This window comes from Lissotriton vulgaris, chromosome 1_1 (assembly GCF_964263255.1).
Source record: "Lissotriton vulgaris chromosome 1_1, aLisVul1.2, whole genome shotgun sequence".
Classification (NCBI taxonomy): Eukaryota; Metazoa; Chordata; class Amphibia; order Caudata; family Salamandridae; genus Lissotriton; species Lissotriton vulgaris.
In genome coordinates this window covers 1,779,885,923-1,779,902,297 of record NC_141685.1, presented here as the reverse complement: position 1 = coordinate 1,779,902,297, position 16,375 = coordinate 1,779,885,923, and the positions used below count along the sequence as shown (strand labels likewise).

The window sequence follows — 16,375 nt, the reverse complement described above, 5'->3', positions numbered from 1 at the left end:
TCTGAGCCAGGAAGGGGCAGTGGTTGCGCATGAGGAAGGTTTCTTGGAGGAGGAGGAGGAGGCATGAGAACCAGGGTGGCCAGTTTAGGCCGTTTTGCCGCTCTCAGGACTTCCTCACGTTTAGTCTGGAGCCCATTTAAGTTCAAAGAAAGGACTTTTGCCAGGCCTACTTCAGCCCCAAGGGTTATGGGCATAGCAATCTGGACTGAGCGGGGACTGGGAGGAGAAGGGTCCTCTGGAGCAGGACTGTTGTGATTCTGTGACATTAATTGGTGTGACAGAAGGTAGATTTTTGGCAATATAGAATATTTACCTTGTCTAATACTTTACATTAAATTAATTACAAGTTTCTTCCCTCTCAAAGCAGTCAAGCCACTGAAAAGTACTGCTGTCAAAGAAAGCAAGCAGCATTAGTATGGGTGTTTATCTGGAGAATTTTACACTTGTGAGTGAAAAGCTTGTTACGTGTAATTCCATTTGCCTGTCACAGGGTCTCTCCGTAAATCCATAAATAGAAGACAATCCATGCGCAAATGCAGGATTCACGAAACACCATTAATTAACAAATATTTTTACAAAGAAAACATGCCTTTAAGTGACAACATTTTCAATGTAGATTTGCCTTTTTTGGTTTTAAAAAGGAAATCCAATTAGCCAGATTTTCACAGCTATACACCATTGTATCAGACATTGTTATGACCCAAAATATGGGCATTGTAGTCTCTAATAGGTTAGCCACATATTGTGCCAATTAGACATTGCTCTTTTAAGGAACACAAGAGGCTGCCAGACTTTTCATCATCTTCTGCAGGGTCAGTGAGACAGTTCATTTTGAAGGAACTACTGCCTTTATTTCCTTTTTACCAAAACCCTTGGCCGCAATGAATCATTGTTGCTGATAGCACTCCTCAGTAGCTTTAGAGAAGATGGAACATCGACTATGCACCTCTAGGTTCTAACCTTCTGACTGCTATTCCTGCCCAGCCTCACAGAGTTGTACGATGGACAGGAGGATCCCTTTCAGCACTCATGGCACTTGATGTAGAAACTGACACCAATGTTAAAGAACTACCAGATGCTGATAGGGAAGCTGAAATTCTTGCCTCAATGGATGCAGAAAGGGAGCACCTGTGACTCCGGTTTGAGTGCCCTGAAAGAGATGTAGACCTCCTCACATCCGGAGCCAAAAAATATGCCAAAGAACACCTCGCCCCTGTAGCTGAGGCAAATTCCCTCCCTATCCCTGAGGTGCATGTATGAATTCTCCATGCAGATTTTGCATCTTGTGATGGAGTAGGAATCTGGGAGACAAACAACAGATACATAATTTTTTTCCTTCTAGGACTTTTTTCCTCTACACGAGGGGCACAGCTCAATAATAGCCAGCATGGTGCTCAAAGGAAAAAGGTGAGAAGAGAAACAATACAGGAAAAAGGTTCTCACCACAAACAAATTCAAAGAAAATCACAAATGACATCAAATGATTATGCCAACCTTCACTCCACAAAAACACATGTTTTCAGATAACAAAACAGCCAAGAATAGTAAATAATGTTAGGTAATCTTTCCCTGATGATCCAGAAAAAGGCAAACTGCCTCATTGGCCCTGGCTGCCTCAAGAGTTCCTGCAAGATGCAGCGTCTAATTATCAAGTGTGTGTTTTTAAAGTCTACATGACTTTGGGGTTTTACAAAGGGTGCATGCCGTACAGTAGTATTTTAAGCCGAATATATTTAATTGCCAATTAACTAGCTGAAAATGTTTTTTTGAAAAATAAATTGTGTTCTAGGAATCCCTCATGTCAGTGAAGATATTCAACTGTTAATGAATATCTGGGAGAATCCCATGACAGAAAATAATAAGAGCATACATTTAAAGTCCTGACATTGATATTTTGTTTGTGATGCCCAGCATTAGGAGAAAAAAAGGATTTTGAACAGTAGTAGAGGGGAGTGAGCAGTAGATGGAGAGAGTGAGAGCCTCCCTCCCCCCAGCTACAACAGACAAGACACGAAAAAATCACTGAGCCGTAAGAGGAGACTATCCGAGGGGATTCCTTTATGGGAAGGGAACCAGCTCTCCCAGGTGACCTGCCTGAATGGATTTTGCTCATGGTACACCATTGGAATCTCAAGTTGGGAGATGTGATGCAGTGTACATCTATGAAATCATTCTCCACATTGGAAGCAGAATTTTAAATCCACTGCAGTCAGTTCTTGCGGTACTCCCAAATACACCAGGCATTGACACCTTAAATGGGGGACCTGGTGAAACCATTGATAACCAGCCACCAAGACAAACTACTGGGGAAGACCTAGGTCACCAAAAGATTTCACAACTTTACAGAACCCTTTTACCTACATTTCTGACACACTCCCGAAACTCTGGGAGGCCCGGTAATCGGAGCTAGGCCCATTTGAAGAGGAGGACTGGAGGGAAGCCCTCGCTTCACCATGAGAGGCGGCAATTGCAACACAGTTTAGGCTCATTCAGGTGCATTATCTCCTTCGCACATACTGGACGAAATGCAGGATGTGGAGGCAAGGACTGGTGCTATCCCCGGAGATGTCTGCGGAGGAGGGAGGAGACGTGGTCTTGTGGGGCTTTGACCTCCTTCTGGGAGCGGGGTGCTTTCTCTAATTGGGAAAGTGATGGGCTAGCTTATCCTGGGTGACCTGAAGCTAGTGGTACTGCCTATACAGGCAGACTTAGATTCTATGTCAGGACCGGAGGCTTCAGATTATGCTATATCTTCCTTCGCTTTATTAACATAAAGAAACCACAGCAGCTTAGGAAAAGATATAATGAGAACAAAAAATGCTTTAAACATAAAGCATTGACGTAATGTTCAACAAAAAATCAACAACAACTCCCAAGAGTCTCTTTGTTATAATAATAGTCCATAGTCCTTTGTCTCTGTCCATCATCACTATATAACCGGACTTCCCATCATCTTCCTCCTCTTTCTTCGCTGCTCCCGCAGCCAGATAAGTGCTTTTCTATTTTGTCTTCTTTTTATTGTGATTGATTGTCTTGTGTGCGGTCTTTGGGGACTCCTTGCATGGTTTATTCCCTTTCAGAGTCCCCGGTTGCGGGAACGTTCTATCGTTCCTACGCGACTTTATTCCCACTTGTGTGCGGTGTGTACATAGACCGCAAGGGGGCGGCCTGTCGTCTCGCCGACCCTCCGGCGCGCCTCCGCAGTGCGAGGAGCCACGCCGTGGGGTCTGCTTGCGCAGGGGCCGACCCTCGCGTACCCCTCTGACACCTGGTGATCCGGGTCTGTACTTTACCAATTTTTTGACGCCCTCTGGGGTCTGTATAGCGGTTCTGACCGCGTGAATCGCCTTCGGGCGAGATCTGTGCACCTCTTTACCCGTGTGTGGCCTAGCGCGCTTGAGGGGTACGTAGACCCGGTCCCGGCGAGGAGGGTCTGCGCGCTTGGGGGTTGGTGCAGCCCACCTGCCACGTCAGCTGGCCCAAAACGTGATCGCAGCCGCTGGGCCTGCCCACATTCGAGAACTTTCTCGGTTGCCGCCCTCTTGGGTGCCCCGCATTTGCCCCTTGGTTCCGAGATGGAAGGGGAGTACGATGAGGAGGCCTGCCCCTATCTGCAGGATGATGAGTTTTATCAGGCGGTGGACAACTCCATCTATCGTTGCGTGACGGAGGTGGTAGGGCCCATGGAGGACCGCCTTTCTGCCCGCATCGTGGAGGAGTGTGCGAAGCTGGCAGCGGCGCAGGTGCCTCCGTCCCCCGAACTCCCGGGGACGTCCGGCGGGTTGCCACCCGCTCCGAAGAGACCCCGTGGTGAGGGACCTTCATCGGAGGCCCAAGGCGTGGACAAGGGCGCTTTCGAGCGACTTCGCGACGCCTTTCAGGCCAAGGCGACGGCGGTGCCTCCGACGCCCTTGGTGGACCCTGGCACTTCGGGCGACGTGTCTACGGCGCCCGCCTCCCCGATCTACGACTCTCCGGACACGGATGACGATGGGGAGTCGACCCGTTCTTGGCTCCCGACACCTTCAGCGAAGGAGATGCCCCGAGACGAGTCGGGCATGCTGGACCCGGACGAGATCGTCCACCCCCGATCCGCGGCCTGGGCCCCGGGGGAGACGGTGGCGAAGTTTGTCGCGGGCAGGCTGCGCAAGCCCCTGGAGAAGGAGGCGAGGGGTTGCCTGCGCGGGGAATGCCCTCGGCCTACTCTGGAGGGGAAAGTGGCCATGACACCAGAATTGGACCCCAAGATGGCCACCTTCCTGGCGAAATTCATGAAGGACCCCAGGAAGGGGATCGACCGGTCCTGGCGGGCTTGCCAGGACAAGTTGTTGGATGCGGTCGGGCCCGCCACGAAGATCCTCGATATGGCGGAGGAGGCTCGAGCGAATGGCACCGCCATTTCACCGGAGGTGCTCTCCAACTGGGCCCAGAGGGTGATCGTATTTTTGGGCAACGCCAACTGTGCCCTGTCCACGGAGAGGCGGCGTTCGCTCCTTATCAAGCTGGATCCGAAGCTGGGGGACCTGGCCTCGTCGGAGGCAGGTGCCGTGGCCCAGGGTGGCCTCTTCGGCGAGCCTTTCATCCGCGAGCTGGGAAAGTTCGTGAATACGTTCACGTCGCTGGACAAGGCCCAGTCCAGCATCAAGAGGGTGTTCCACCAGCGTTTTTCTGGAGGGGCCGGTCGCGGCAGGGGCCGCGCGATCGGCCGTGGTCAGCAGACCAACAACCGTGGACAAGGCTCCGGAGGAGGTCAGTACCAGACCTCGGCCAACTACACCAACTTCTACCCCACGAGGGGACAACGCTATGGTGGCAGAGGGTTCAAGAAGAACTCCGGACAAGGGAATGCCCCCGGTAAGTGTACTTTGCTTGGATCAAGTTCCGATTGGGGGGCGGCTGGCAAGCTTTTACGGGGAGTGGGAATTGCTCACTGCCGATGCTTGGGTTTTGCAAACTGTGAGAGGTTTCCATATAGAGTTTCACGACCAACCAACTCAGGTGAGGCCCCCGCGCCCGATGGTTTTCTCAGAATCCGACGCGCGATTGATAGACGAGGAGGTCTCAGACTTGCTGCGCAAGGGAGCCATCCGTCTATCAACGCGCCACCCACATGGGTTCCTCAGCAACGTCTTCTTGGTAGACAAGACAGATGGGGGCAAGAGGCCTGTGATCAATCTCAAGGAGTTCAATGGGTGGTTGGTCTACCGTCACTTCAAGATGGAGGGGATCCACCTCCTTCGGGACGTGCTCCTCCCTCGGGATTGGATGGTGCGACTGGATCTCAAGGATGCCTACTTGGTCGTTCCCATCCACCCCCCTCATCGTCGTTTCCTACAATTCCTGTGGGACGGCAAGGTGTTCGAATTCACCGCCCTGCCGTTCGGTCTTTCTTCGGCCCCGTGGTGCTTCACGAAGGTCCTCCACCCGGTAGTGGAGTTTCTCAGAAGTCAGGGGGTCCGTATGATAGTATACTTAGACGACATCCTCCTCATGGGGCAGTGCCCAGAGGTACTGGCAGGCCAGCTGCGTCAAGCTGGCGGCCTGCTTCAGAGACTGGGGTTTGTCATCAACGGCTCCAAGTCGGTTTTGGTTCCCACTCAGCAGATCACCTTTTTAGGTTTCGTGGTGGACTCGGTACAGGCGGTCTTGAGCCTGCCGGGTCGGAAGGTCGCAAAGATACGCCACCTGCTTCGGCAGACGATCGCGAAGGATCGTACGTCACTGCGCCATGTCGCCAAGGTGGTGGGTCTTCTATCGTCCTCCATCCAGGCGATTTTCCCAGGCCCACTGCACTACAGGGCTCTTCAGCGCCTGAAGGCGCAGCATTTGCGCCGTGGGATGTGTTACGATCAGTGGGTCCCCCTCACGGACGAAGTGAAGGAGGAGATGTCCTGGTGGCTGTCTCACATGGAGGCATGGAATGGGCGAGCGATCTTCGGGTCGGCTCCGGACTTGATCATAGAGTCCGACGCCAGCAGGTCGGGCTGGGGCGCCCGGTGCGGGGATTTTTCCACCGGCGGCACCTGGTCGTCAGAAGAACAACAATTGCATATCAATTGTTTGGAGCTCCTTGCGGGCTCCTTCGCTGTTCGCTGTTGGACCAAAGATTCGGTCAAGGCTTGTGTCCTGCTACGGATGGACAATATTTCGGCGGTCCGGTATGTGAACCACCTAGGAGGTCCTCGGTCCCGCGCCTTGGCGGACTTAGCGAAGGACTTCTGGGATTATTGCCTGTCTCGTCACATTGCGGTGACGGCGGAGTATCTGCCAGGCCAGTGCAATCAGGTAGCGGATTGGCACTCTCGACATCTCAGGGATGCCAGCCAGTGGAAACTGGATCCGGGAGTCTTCCGGTGGCTACACTCCCTTTGGGGCCCCTTCTCGGTGGACCTCTTCGCGTCCCGTCTCGACCACCAGCTGCCGCGGTTCTACAGCTGGAGGCCGGACACTCTGGCGGAGGCCACGGACGCGTTCTTGCAGGATTGGAGTCGGGAACAGCCGTTTGCGTTTCCCCCGTTCTCCATGATCATGCGAACGGCGGCTCAAATACGCCGCCAGGGTGCGGAACTGGTGTTGGTTACACCGCTGTGGCGGTCTCAAGTATGGTTTCCGGTTCTTCTGGAACTTTCTTGGGATTTTCCAATCCTACTCCCCCTGTTTCCTCTGCTCCTGACGAGCCCGGATCAGGAACCTCACCCTCGTCATGCAGAACACTCTCCGCCTCGTGGCGTGGAGGCTCTCAGGAGACGCTGGACGCTCCCGGGCCTTTCGGGGTCAGCTGCGCACTTGCTCTCCAAAGCATGGGCCGATAGTACGACGAAGCGTTACAGATCCGCTTGGCTTAAGTGGATGCGTTGGTGTTTACGAAGGGATTTGGATCCCATGGTCGCCGGCCTTGTTCCCGTGCTGAATTTCCTGGCTCATTTGGCCGACAAGGGTTTAGCGTATAGGACGATCAATGCTATCCGGTCGGCGATTTCTGCGGGCCACGATAACATCGATGGCCATCCGGTAGGGGAACACCCTTTTGTGTGCCGGCTTCTGCGAGCGGTTCGCCTCGCACTGCCGCCAGAACCCAGGTACTCCGTCCTTTGGGACGTCAATTTGGTTCTGAATCTGTTCCTGTCGTGGCCAGCGAATTCTTATCTGTCTCTTAAGGAGCTCTCGGCGAAATTAGCCATGCTGTTATGCCTGGTCTCTTGTAGGCGCGTCTCGTACGTGCGCGCGCTGGATGTTTCTGCACGCATTTTTTCCCCGGATGGGGTTACTTTTACGGTGGGCCGACGCACTAAGACGTCGTCGCGTTCCATTTCTTATTCAGCCTTTACTGACACTCCTAAGTTGTGTGTCGTGCAATGCCTCAAAGCATACGATGACCTGACCTTGGATCTGCGCCCTCCGGGCGAGCGTCAGTTGTTGATTGCCCTGCGGAAGCCACACAAAGCTGTCTCCTCCCCCACTATTGCTCGGTGGGTGCGTTGGGTCATGCAGGAAGCGGGCATCAATACTTCTCTCTTTGGAGCACACTCCGCCAGGGGGGCCATGGCCTCTAAGGCATTCTCGGTGGGTGCTCGTCTGGAGGACCTTATGCGAGCAGCGGACTGGTCCTCGGATTCCACCTTCAAGAGGTTTTATTTTAAGCCGGTGGTGGATTTGGCTCAGTTGGTGGTAAGTAAGCTTTAAACTAGCATAATCTGAAGCCTCCGGTCCTGACATAGAATCGAAATTTGCCTAGCTTACGTAACGGTAAGTTTCAATTCTATTAAGGACACGGAGGCGAGGATTATCCCACCCGGACTACAGTGGTGTCTCTACCCACCCGTATGGCAGTAAGTAAAGCGTTTTCCTTTACGTTGTCAGTGCTGTGTTGTTCACTGAATGCTCCTCGCCTTGTTGTCGCTTTTTCCTGGGCCACCTCGCTGATACTGTTCCTTTTTTGGCAGGCAACGACGGTGCTAAACAGGACCAATGAGGCTTAAGCGTGATCTGCGCGAAGAAAGAGGAGGAAGATGATGGGAAGTCCGGTTATATAGTGATGATGGACAGAGACAAAGGACTATGGACTATTATTATAACAAAGAGACTCTTGGGAGTTGTTGTTGATTTTTTGTTGAACATTACGTCAATGCTTTATGTTTAAAGCATTTTTTGTTCTCATTATATCTTTTCCTAAGCTGCTGTGGTTTCTTTATGTTAATAAAGCGAAGGAAGATATAGCATAATCCTCGCCTCCGTGTCCTTAATAGAATTGAAACTTACCGTTACGTAAGCTAGGCAAATTTCGATTTTAACCGATACAAGATGACCCTGCTCCCTATTTCACTAATGGTTGCCAAAAGAGAGAGCGCAAAACACTGGAAAAACGAAGCACACCCCACTTTGAAAGGGTGGAAAAAAGGCCTGGGGACCAGCAAGAGTTTAGAGGGCCTGATGTATACGGCTGGAGGCTACCTGCACAAACATCTGAAGATGTTTTGAGACTGGGTCCAATATAGGGGAATCCAACAGGACTCAACCGTGGTCCAAGTTTGACTAAATCATGACTTTGTTTGATCCCATAAAGGAAACAGGCTTGGAATCTAAGGGAGGCAAGAGGGAGGAAGAAAGGGGGAAGATGGACTGTTATTGTGTGAATTCTGTACAGCTGATTACTGCATCTGAGAATGCTCTGTTTGTGACCTTGACTATGGAGAAAAACTTAATAAAATATTTTCCTAAAATTAAAAATCCATCTTGTGACAAACAATTTTTTTTCTAAGATAAAATCCACCTTTTCTTGTGTCCTTATTATTTCTGTGGCTGGATTTTGATTTCTTAAACATTTTCTTAAGTTGTTAATTTTATGGGTTTATGTGTATCAGAGGCGCAACTAGAGCCAAGTTTCGGAGGAGGGGGGGGGGGGGGCTGAGAAAACATTTCGGGGGGGGGGGGGCTGAATCTTTGACCAATAGTCAGAGCTGAGCTCCAGGGGCTCTTAGAAGTGGTGGAACAACACTATGCCTCATTAATATGAAAATTGTCTTTTAAAGACCTGTGAAGTGAGTACTCCGGTGCGGCTGTGTGTGTGCCTGGGAAGCGGTCTCAACCCGAGCTGCCACACACAACGGGGGGGATGGGGGTGCTGAAGCCCTTTGAGTCCAATGGGCGTTGCGCGCCTGATATGTATTTATATTTTGAAAATGTTTAAGAAGGTACACAAATGTCATAGATTTTTTTTTCTTCTACCAGGACTTATGTCAGTTGGTTAATGCTGATGCCCCATATTGGCTTGTTGGGATGACCGAAATGACCAGGACGTTTGGACTTGAATTACTTGAATCTGTCCTAAATGACTTTCCCCAAGTTTTCCTGCAGGTATTTTTTTAATAATCATATACTATTTGTAGTTTTGTTTCTGTAGACCTCACTTACTTTGAGGCGCTTTGGCTTTAGGGCAGCAAATAAGGAAGAGCGCTAATCTGAGGAGAGAAAAATAAGCGTATTTCCTCTTCTGGCCGGATGTGGAGAGATGGCATTGGTTATTAGCAGGACAGAGGGCATGCGTGAAGGAATGACCAGGAATGTCTAGTCAGTAGACACAAAGTGTATTTGTGGTATAAGATTTCAAATTCTGGTAAAAAACAAAAAGGCTGACATATGTGGGCTCTCTGTGCCATGTATAGCACTGTTATGTAAATGTGTTCCTTTCGAGCCTATGCAAGGTGTGGCAGATCAGGACACATTATCATCATTTTTCAGTCTTGTAATGAGACGGAATGCTGCACTTTAGATTGTTAATAATGTTTTTTTTTTAGGTTTCTAAATAAAGGTATTTCTTTAGTTCATATGCCATGAAACAAATTGTGATGCATTCACTATATCATGCAAAAATTACAAAATATTTCGCAACACCTTCATCTGATGGAAACAAGAGATGGCAGCAGAGTTGATTTACTAAAGGTGAGTCCTATTTAGAATCCATGGAGTTGTAAGCAAACAATTTGGTTGTTGGACTCCACTAGAAAGCTGGTTCTTCCTGCCTTGGCTTCGTAACCATTCAATTTTTAGACATCCCTTCACCCCGACACACTCCTAAATCTAAACTAAGTAGACTCTGAGAGAAAAGTGTAAAGTTGACAACCTCAAGGCAAGCAATAGCATGGTTTGGTATTAAGATGGCCACACATTTAAGGTTGAACTTGATGGTTTATGTTAACATAGATCAGGCAGACCAATGATCCCTGGAAACTCGACAATTAGTGGATTAGTCCATTGAAAAAGAAATAGACTGTTGGGAAAATGCTTGACTGGGTCCTGATGGAAATGATGTATAGTGGGAGAAGGCATGGCCATTATACCCCTCAATGCTGAGGGCCTTATCTAGATCTCGGTGGACGGAATACCCCATCACAACTGTGACAGATATCCAGTTCACTGAAATATAAATCCTATAAGACATAATGGGATTTATATTTCGGCTACCTCGGTTTCGCTCACCATTGTATAACCCATCCGCTGAGATCTAAATTAGGCCCTTAAACGATTTCATTCCTGATATATTAAGTTCATCGGAAAATTATGGTAAAATTAATTCTATGTATCTTACTTGCCTTATCGCCCAGTAGTGGATCTAACAGTCCTCTAGCTATAGTGAAGTCTCTAGAACATTTACTTTCCTTTAAGGAGAGTGATAAGCCCTATGAATTCGAGTTAATGGGGTAGTACGTTGAAGAATAAGGTGCTTGGGGGAACTTCTAATTGCCCCCTGAAATAAACAATTATCGTTGGACCAACACAGACTCCATTGTGCCTGCAGATATTAATTGGTCTACAAGGATAGTAAACCTTACTGTACTAAATGTCAGCAAGAGGTATAATAAAATGGAGGTGATTACTACTGTTTTTGTAATCATGACTGCTGTTAAAATGTGTTCAATGCCATTTGCAGACCCTGAACCAGCTACCAATGGATGTAAAAATGTTGTAGCTTTAATTAAGTCTCTAAGTTGTTTTATCAGTGTTTATTCAATCAGTTTTGCTCTGAAATTGCTAGTAATGGATCCAAGTTAGACTTTTAAAAAAAAGTGTTTTACTTACTGCATGCTTCGAGGGGGTCAGGGCTACATCATTTACAATGAGATCCTGATAATACAAATAGAAGTCATCTTACAAATAGGAGCCATTACTGCCAAATCTAATGATTTTAAGATTCCAGTTGGAAGATTGCACTGTGAGACAGATTTCATACTTTCACAACGGTTAGGACATACTCCTTATAAAGGTGTTCAGTAGAGGAGGTATTGATGCAGTGTGACTGATCAATTTCGAAACTTCTGACTTCTTAGTGGGAAGGCCTTCTCATAGTAAACATGTCTATTCCCACATAACTATAGGTTAAAAGGCTCTTGTGTCTAATATAATTATCCATTATGGCTGAAAATCTCCGATAATGGTCTGTCTAGGAGACAAGTAGATAGAAGTTTGCTTTAATGGAATTAGTCACCTGCCAGACTATAGATGAGCAGATTGTCTTCATTGAGATCTATAAAGACTACCTAGAACTATATAGTTGTTTTGGAATTTGGCATGCAAGATACACTTCTTTGCATTTGTTTTTCTTTGTATTATGATGTTAATTTAACTGCTCATAGATGGTTTGTATAAACCAAACATGTCTTCTGGTTGCACTTGTTCATAGTTGGTAAACGTTTTTTTTTCTTTTAAACTAAAATCTGCTACTGTTCAATAAAAAAAGTAAGTAGATGATTAATGGACAAAGCTTATTTGGCCTATTAATATGCTTTTACAGGGAGGAGCTACGTCAGCAAGCAAGATGGCTGCTTAGGCTCCCGGCTCCGCCGACCTCCGTAACCTGCCACAATATCCTGTACGCTATCCTGATTTTACGCCCAGTCTCTGTGTGTCTGAATTGATCCACACTCCGATGGTGAAATCCCGACATTTTTATCGGCTTGTTTGACAAAGTTCCATCGAGTGGAAGTTTGCAGCCTACACCAGCGGTGAAGCTGGGGCCTGAAGTACTTTCACAGCCGGGCTTTAGTGCAACAACATCGGCCAGGAGGATTGGGCTGGGTCCGGTCAACCGGAGTGGAGGCCTCCATTCGGCCCGCAATTGACTGCAATCGTTTCCATAGCTCAGCATCGACCGAGGGGTGAGTCAGCTTGCTGCCGGCTGCGAGTGGGGGCCCCGTCCCGCGGCCCCATCTCTTGGTCTTCGGGGCTCGGCGGTTCGGGGTCTCTGATCTGCAGCCTTCACCGGGTGTACCGCGGTCGCGGACGAAGACTGGTCTCCCCTCGCAAACTGCACTTTCGTGGTCTTGCCTGTTCCCCCCGAAGATGCCAGATCCACCCGGGGAGGTAATTGCGTCAGATGTCGGGCATGAAACTATGAATCGTGCGGTGCATGAACTATCAATGAGGTCGATACTAACTGAACTTTGGGCACTTCGCTCACATGTGGACACTTGGGTGAGCAAATTGGATACGCGCCTATCCGCGATGCTCCGGACGGACCCGGGCCTGGCCCTATCGTTGGAACTGAACTCTACAGCCATTCAGACCGTGGCCATTTTGATTCCGTGTGAGAGCCCTGTGAGGAAACAGGCACTGGAACCATCGGATGATCCCATGGGAGATTGTGTTCCCGAGGATCTCAAGATCTTGCTCAACCCTCCACCACCACCGGCTTTGGAGATGACATCGGGCGCGCCCCCCCCCCGCCCCCGGAGACTTTTGTTTGTGACTCTCTATCTTCTTTGTGGTCGTCTTCTCCTTTCCTGGCGACACCTGCGACTCCTGCGCAAGATACAATGGATCGGTTCAACTAGGAGGGAGAGTCCGTCTACGTCTACAGTTCCTCTGGACTCACTGCCTGTCGGTAGCCATGGACTGCTATCTGATGACTCTCTGCCTCTTTATTGCTTCTTTTTGGGACTTTGGGTCTTGCTGGGAGGGGCTCGCGTTCTGGTTCAAGGGGCCAAGGTTGACACCGACTGGATCGGAAATGGTTGGCATGGCGTTTATACATGTTGGACTCGTAATTGTTTGCTCTGAGAGGCTGGGCGGTGTTACACGGTACCCTCTACTTTCATTTATATTGTCGTTTTAAATCTGTCTTTATAATGATAGGGGGTGGCTGTCTCGGGCGGGGGGGTCTAAAGGGGCCGGGAACCTACACGGGAATGCCCTCCTCCGTTTCTTCTCCTAACTTTGGGGTTTTAGTTGTTAGGGGCGACAGGCACGCTGCTAGTGGGGTTAGGCTATAGCCATTTGCAGGTGTGCAGGGTGGGGGGTTGGATGTTTTTATTTTTTTTTATTTTGCCTTTTTTATTTTCTATGGCCTTCCTTTCTTTTTTCCTTTCCCCCCTCTTTAAGGATCAGTATAGCTATGAATCATCTAGACTCTTACTGTGTGCTCGTATTTTGTGCTGACGTTTTATGATATCCTGACTTCTGGGTGGGCGGGCTTAGAGTGCCGGAGCAATATGGAATGTGACTTTTGTTGCCTTTCGTACAGGTCTTGATGCTCTGGTGCCACCTTTTATCGTAGTGTTTATTTCATGCAAATCCTGTTTTTACCCTGTCCCCCGTATTCTGTTTGATTGTATAGCACCTGATCCTCCCATATAAAATATAAAATGAAACCTTTGTCTCATCCTGTAACCCGCCTGTGCGTTCTTAAATACAACTCTTATCCTGTATCGCTGCCGGACCCCGAGATTGTCGGCCAATGAGCTGTTTGTACATTAATATTGGAGATTTTAAGTTTCTTAGCGGCCGGCCCCCGTGGTTGTAGGCCCGTACTTGTATTTTTATTGAATGCTACAATAAAGGTTTTCAAAATATATATATATATATATATGCTTTTACAGGTCAGGAATTCTCCTACCTCACTGCATAATGTTTGACTTAGTATTATTAGATTCACATTGGCAGCCATGTGATTTAGAAGGTTCCTTAACTGGAACAAATAGATCCGAAGAAGATTTTGAGTTTTAGGTAAAATCCCCTTGTTTGTTAGGGCTCTATTGTGTTGAGGTTGCGCTCTATTTTTCTGTCTTTCTGCTTGCCACATAAAATATGTGATTGGTGCTCGGTTAATGTGGCTTTTTCCCTCATTTACTTTTAGCGTAGTATTTAGGAAGCCATTAAGTGGTTACTAGTGAAAAAGGTTTAGTGTGGCCATTGCTAGGCTTATGGCTTCAATATTGGCTCTCTTACTTTGAATTTGTCAGTAGTGGGTAAAGGTTGCAGGGTTAATCGCCCTCTTGGGTTATATATGCAGATCAGTGCCATCTCTTGGAGCTGTGTCTAATCCCTGACTCATGATATTGTGAAATGTACATAAAATGAGGATACATAAAATGCTTGCTGCGTAAACAAAGAAAAGCTATCCTTACATGACAAATTCACCCAACGTTCCCCTAATTTACCACTATTTGCTCCCATTGTACCACTGTGCCATGATTTTGTCAGCCACATGGTATTGATACCAGCAGTGTATCCTGTCTCGTCCTCAAAAGAAATGTGAATGTATCTTTCAGGTGTACTTGTAAGTTTTGCTCTATGGTGTGTGTAGGATTCCAATCTTAAATCATACAGTTTGATGGATCAATGTTTATGGTTGAGCTCTGTGGCATTGGACAAACTGTGAACAGCTTTACATTGGTGTGATAATTGTCCGGTAAAACACCTTCACTCCGCATACCTTCACTCCTCATACCATTACAACGCAAGTACCTTTACTCCGCAAAATATTACAACGCATGCCATTACATCTTATATGCTTTTACCACGCATGTTTTTACAACCAAATTCGTTGTAAGAGCATGAATAGTAAACGCATATGTTTTTAATATTTAAGTGTAAGGTAAGTATATGGTTTTAGTTTGGGGGTGTTGGGGTATATGTTTTAGGGGTTCAGGGTATTTTAAGGGTGGGTTTGTGTTATGGGGTACAGGGATATTTAAGGGTTAAGGGATAGGTTTGGGTATTGGGGTATAGGGGTATTTTTAGGCTTCAGGGCATTTTGTGTTTTGGGGTACAGGTGTTTCTTTTAGGGTTCAGGGCTAGGTTTGGGTATTGGGGTATAGGGGTATTTTTAGGCTTCAGGGCATTTTGTGTTTTGGGGTACAGGTGTTTCTTTTAGGGTTCAGGGCTAGGTTTGGGGGTCAGGGGTATTTTTAGGGTTCAGGGCTAGGTTTGGGTTTTGGGGTACAGGGGTAATTTTAGGGTTCAGGGCTAGGTTTGGGTTTTGGGGTACAGGGGTATTTTTAGGGTATAGGGCTAGGTTTGAGTTTTGGGGTACAGGGGTATTTTTAGGGTTCAGGGCTAGGTTTGAGTTTTGGGGTACAGGGGTATTTTTAGGGTTCAGGGCTAGGTTTGAGTTTTGGGGTAGAAGGGTATTTATAGGCTTCAGGGCTAGGTTTGGGGTACAGGTTTTTTTAGGGTTCAGGGCTAGGTTTGGGTTTTGGGGTACAGGGGTAATTTTAGGGTTCAGGGCTAGGTTTGGGTTTTGGGGTACAGGGGTAATTTTAGGGTTCAGGGGTAGGTTTGGGGTTTGGGGGAAAAGGGGTATTTTTAGGGTTTAGAGCTAGGTTTGGGTTTTGGGGTACAGGGGTATTTTTAGGGTTCAGGGGTATGTTTGGGTTTTGGGGTCCAGGGGTATTTTTAGGGTTCAGGGCTAGGTTTGGATTTTGGGGTACAGGGGTAATGTTAGGGTTCAGTGCTAGGTTTTGGGGTAAAGGGGTGTTTCTAGGGTCAGGATGGGTTATTGTTTAAGGGTGTTGGGGTATTTTAAGAAGTAAGGGTGGGTTAGGATTTTGGGGTACTGGGGTATTTTAAGGGAGCAGGGTGGAATTCGTTTTTAGGGTGAAAAGAGTAATTCCAAAAAATATATATATATATATATATATATTAAAAAAATATTTGTAAAAAAATATAAATGAAAAATATATATATTTATATACATGCATTATTAGGTATATATGTGTGTGTGTGTGTGTGTATATATATATATATATATATATATATATATATATGTATATAGATATATATATGTGGTAAGTACATTTACTAAGTTTACCCCGCATATAACTTCACCACACATGCTTTTGCATTGTAAAGGCATGCGTGGTAAAGTTATATGCAGGGTAAAAGTTTGAGGAGTAATAGTATTGCAGAGTAATGGCTCCGCGTTGTAATAAATGAGGAGTCATGGTATGCGGGATTTTGGATTGCGGGATTTCGTCATATATTCAATGGCCAGGAACCTTAGTGTGGCTGGTTGTATGATGAATTTTCAAGCAGCTGTTCCATGTCAACAATGGGGTTCAAATTATGTGCAACACATGTCACCATAACTTTTCATAACCAG

The 16,375-nt window shown here is 47.4% G+C and overlaps 1 protein-coding gene across 2 annotated transcripts in view; it reads left to right on the top strand.

The window, feature by feature from the left end:
* Window positions 1-16,375, top strand: part of MON2 (MON2 regulator of endosome-to-Golgi trafficking) — a 966,303-nt gene that overhangs the window by 190,338 nt on the left and 759,590 nt on the right. For both annotated transcript variants that reach the window (XM_086919098.1, XM_086919097.1), the window contains exon 7: window positions 9,229-9,354. In XM_086919098.1, the coding sequence (XP_086775224.1) occupies window positions 9,229-9,354 (126 nt within the window). The remainder of the gene's footprint in view (window positions 1-9,228; window positions 9,355-16,375) is intronic.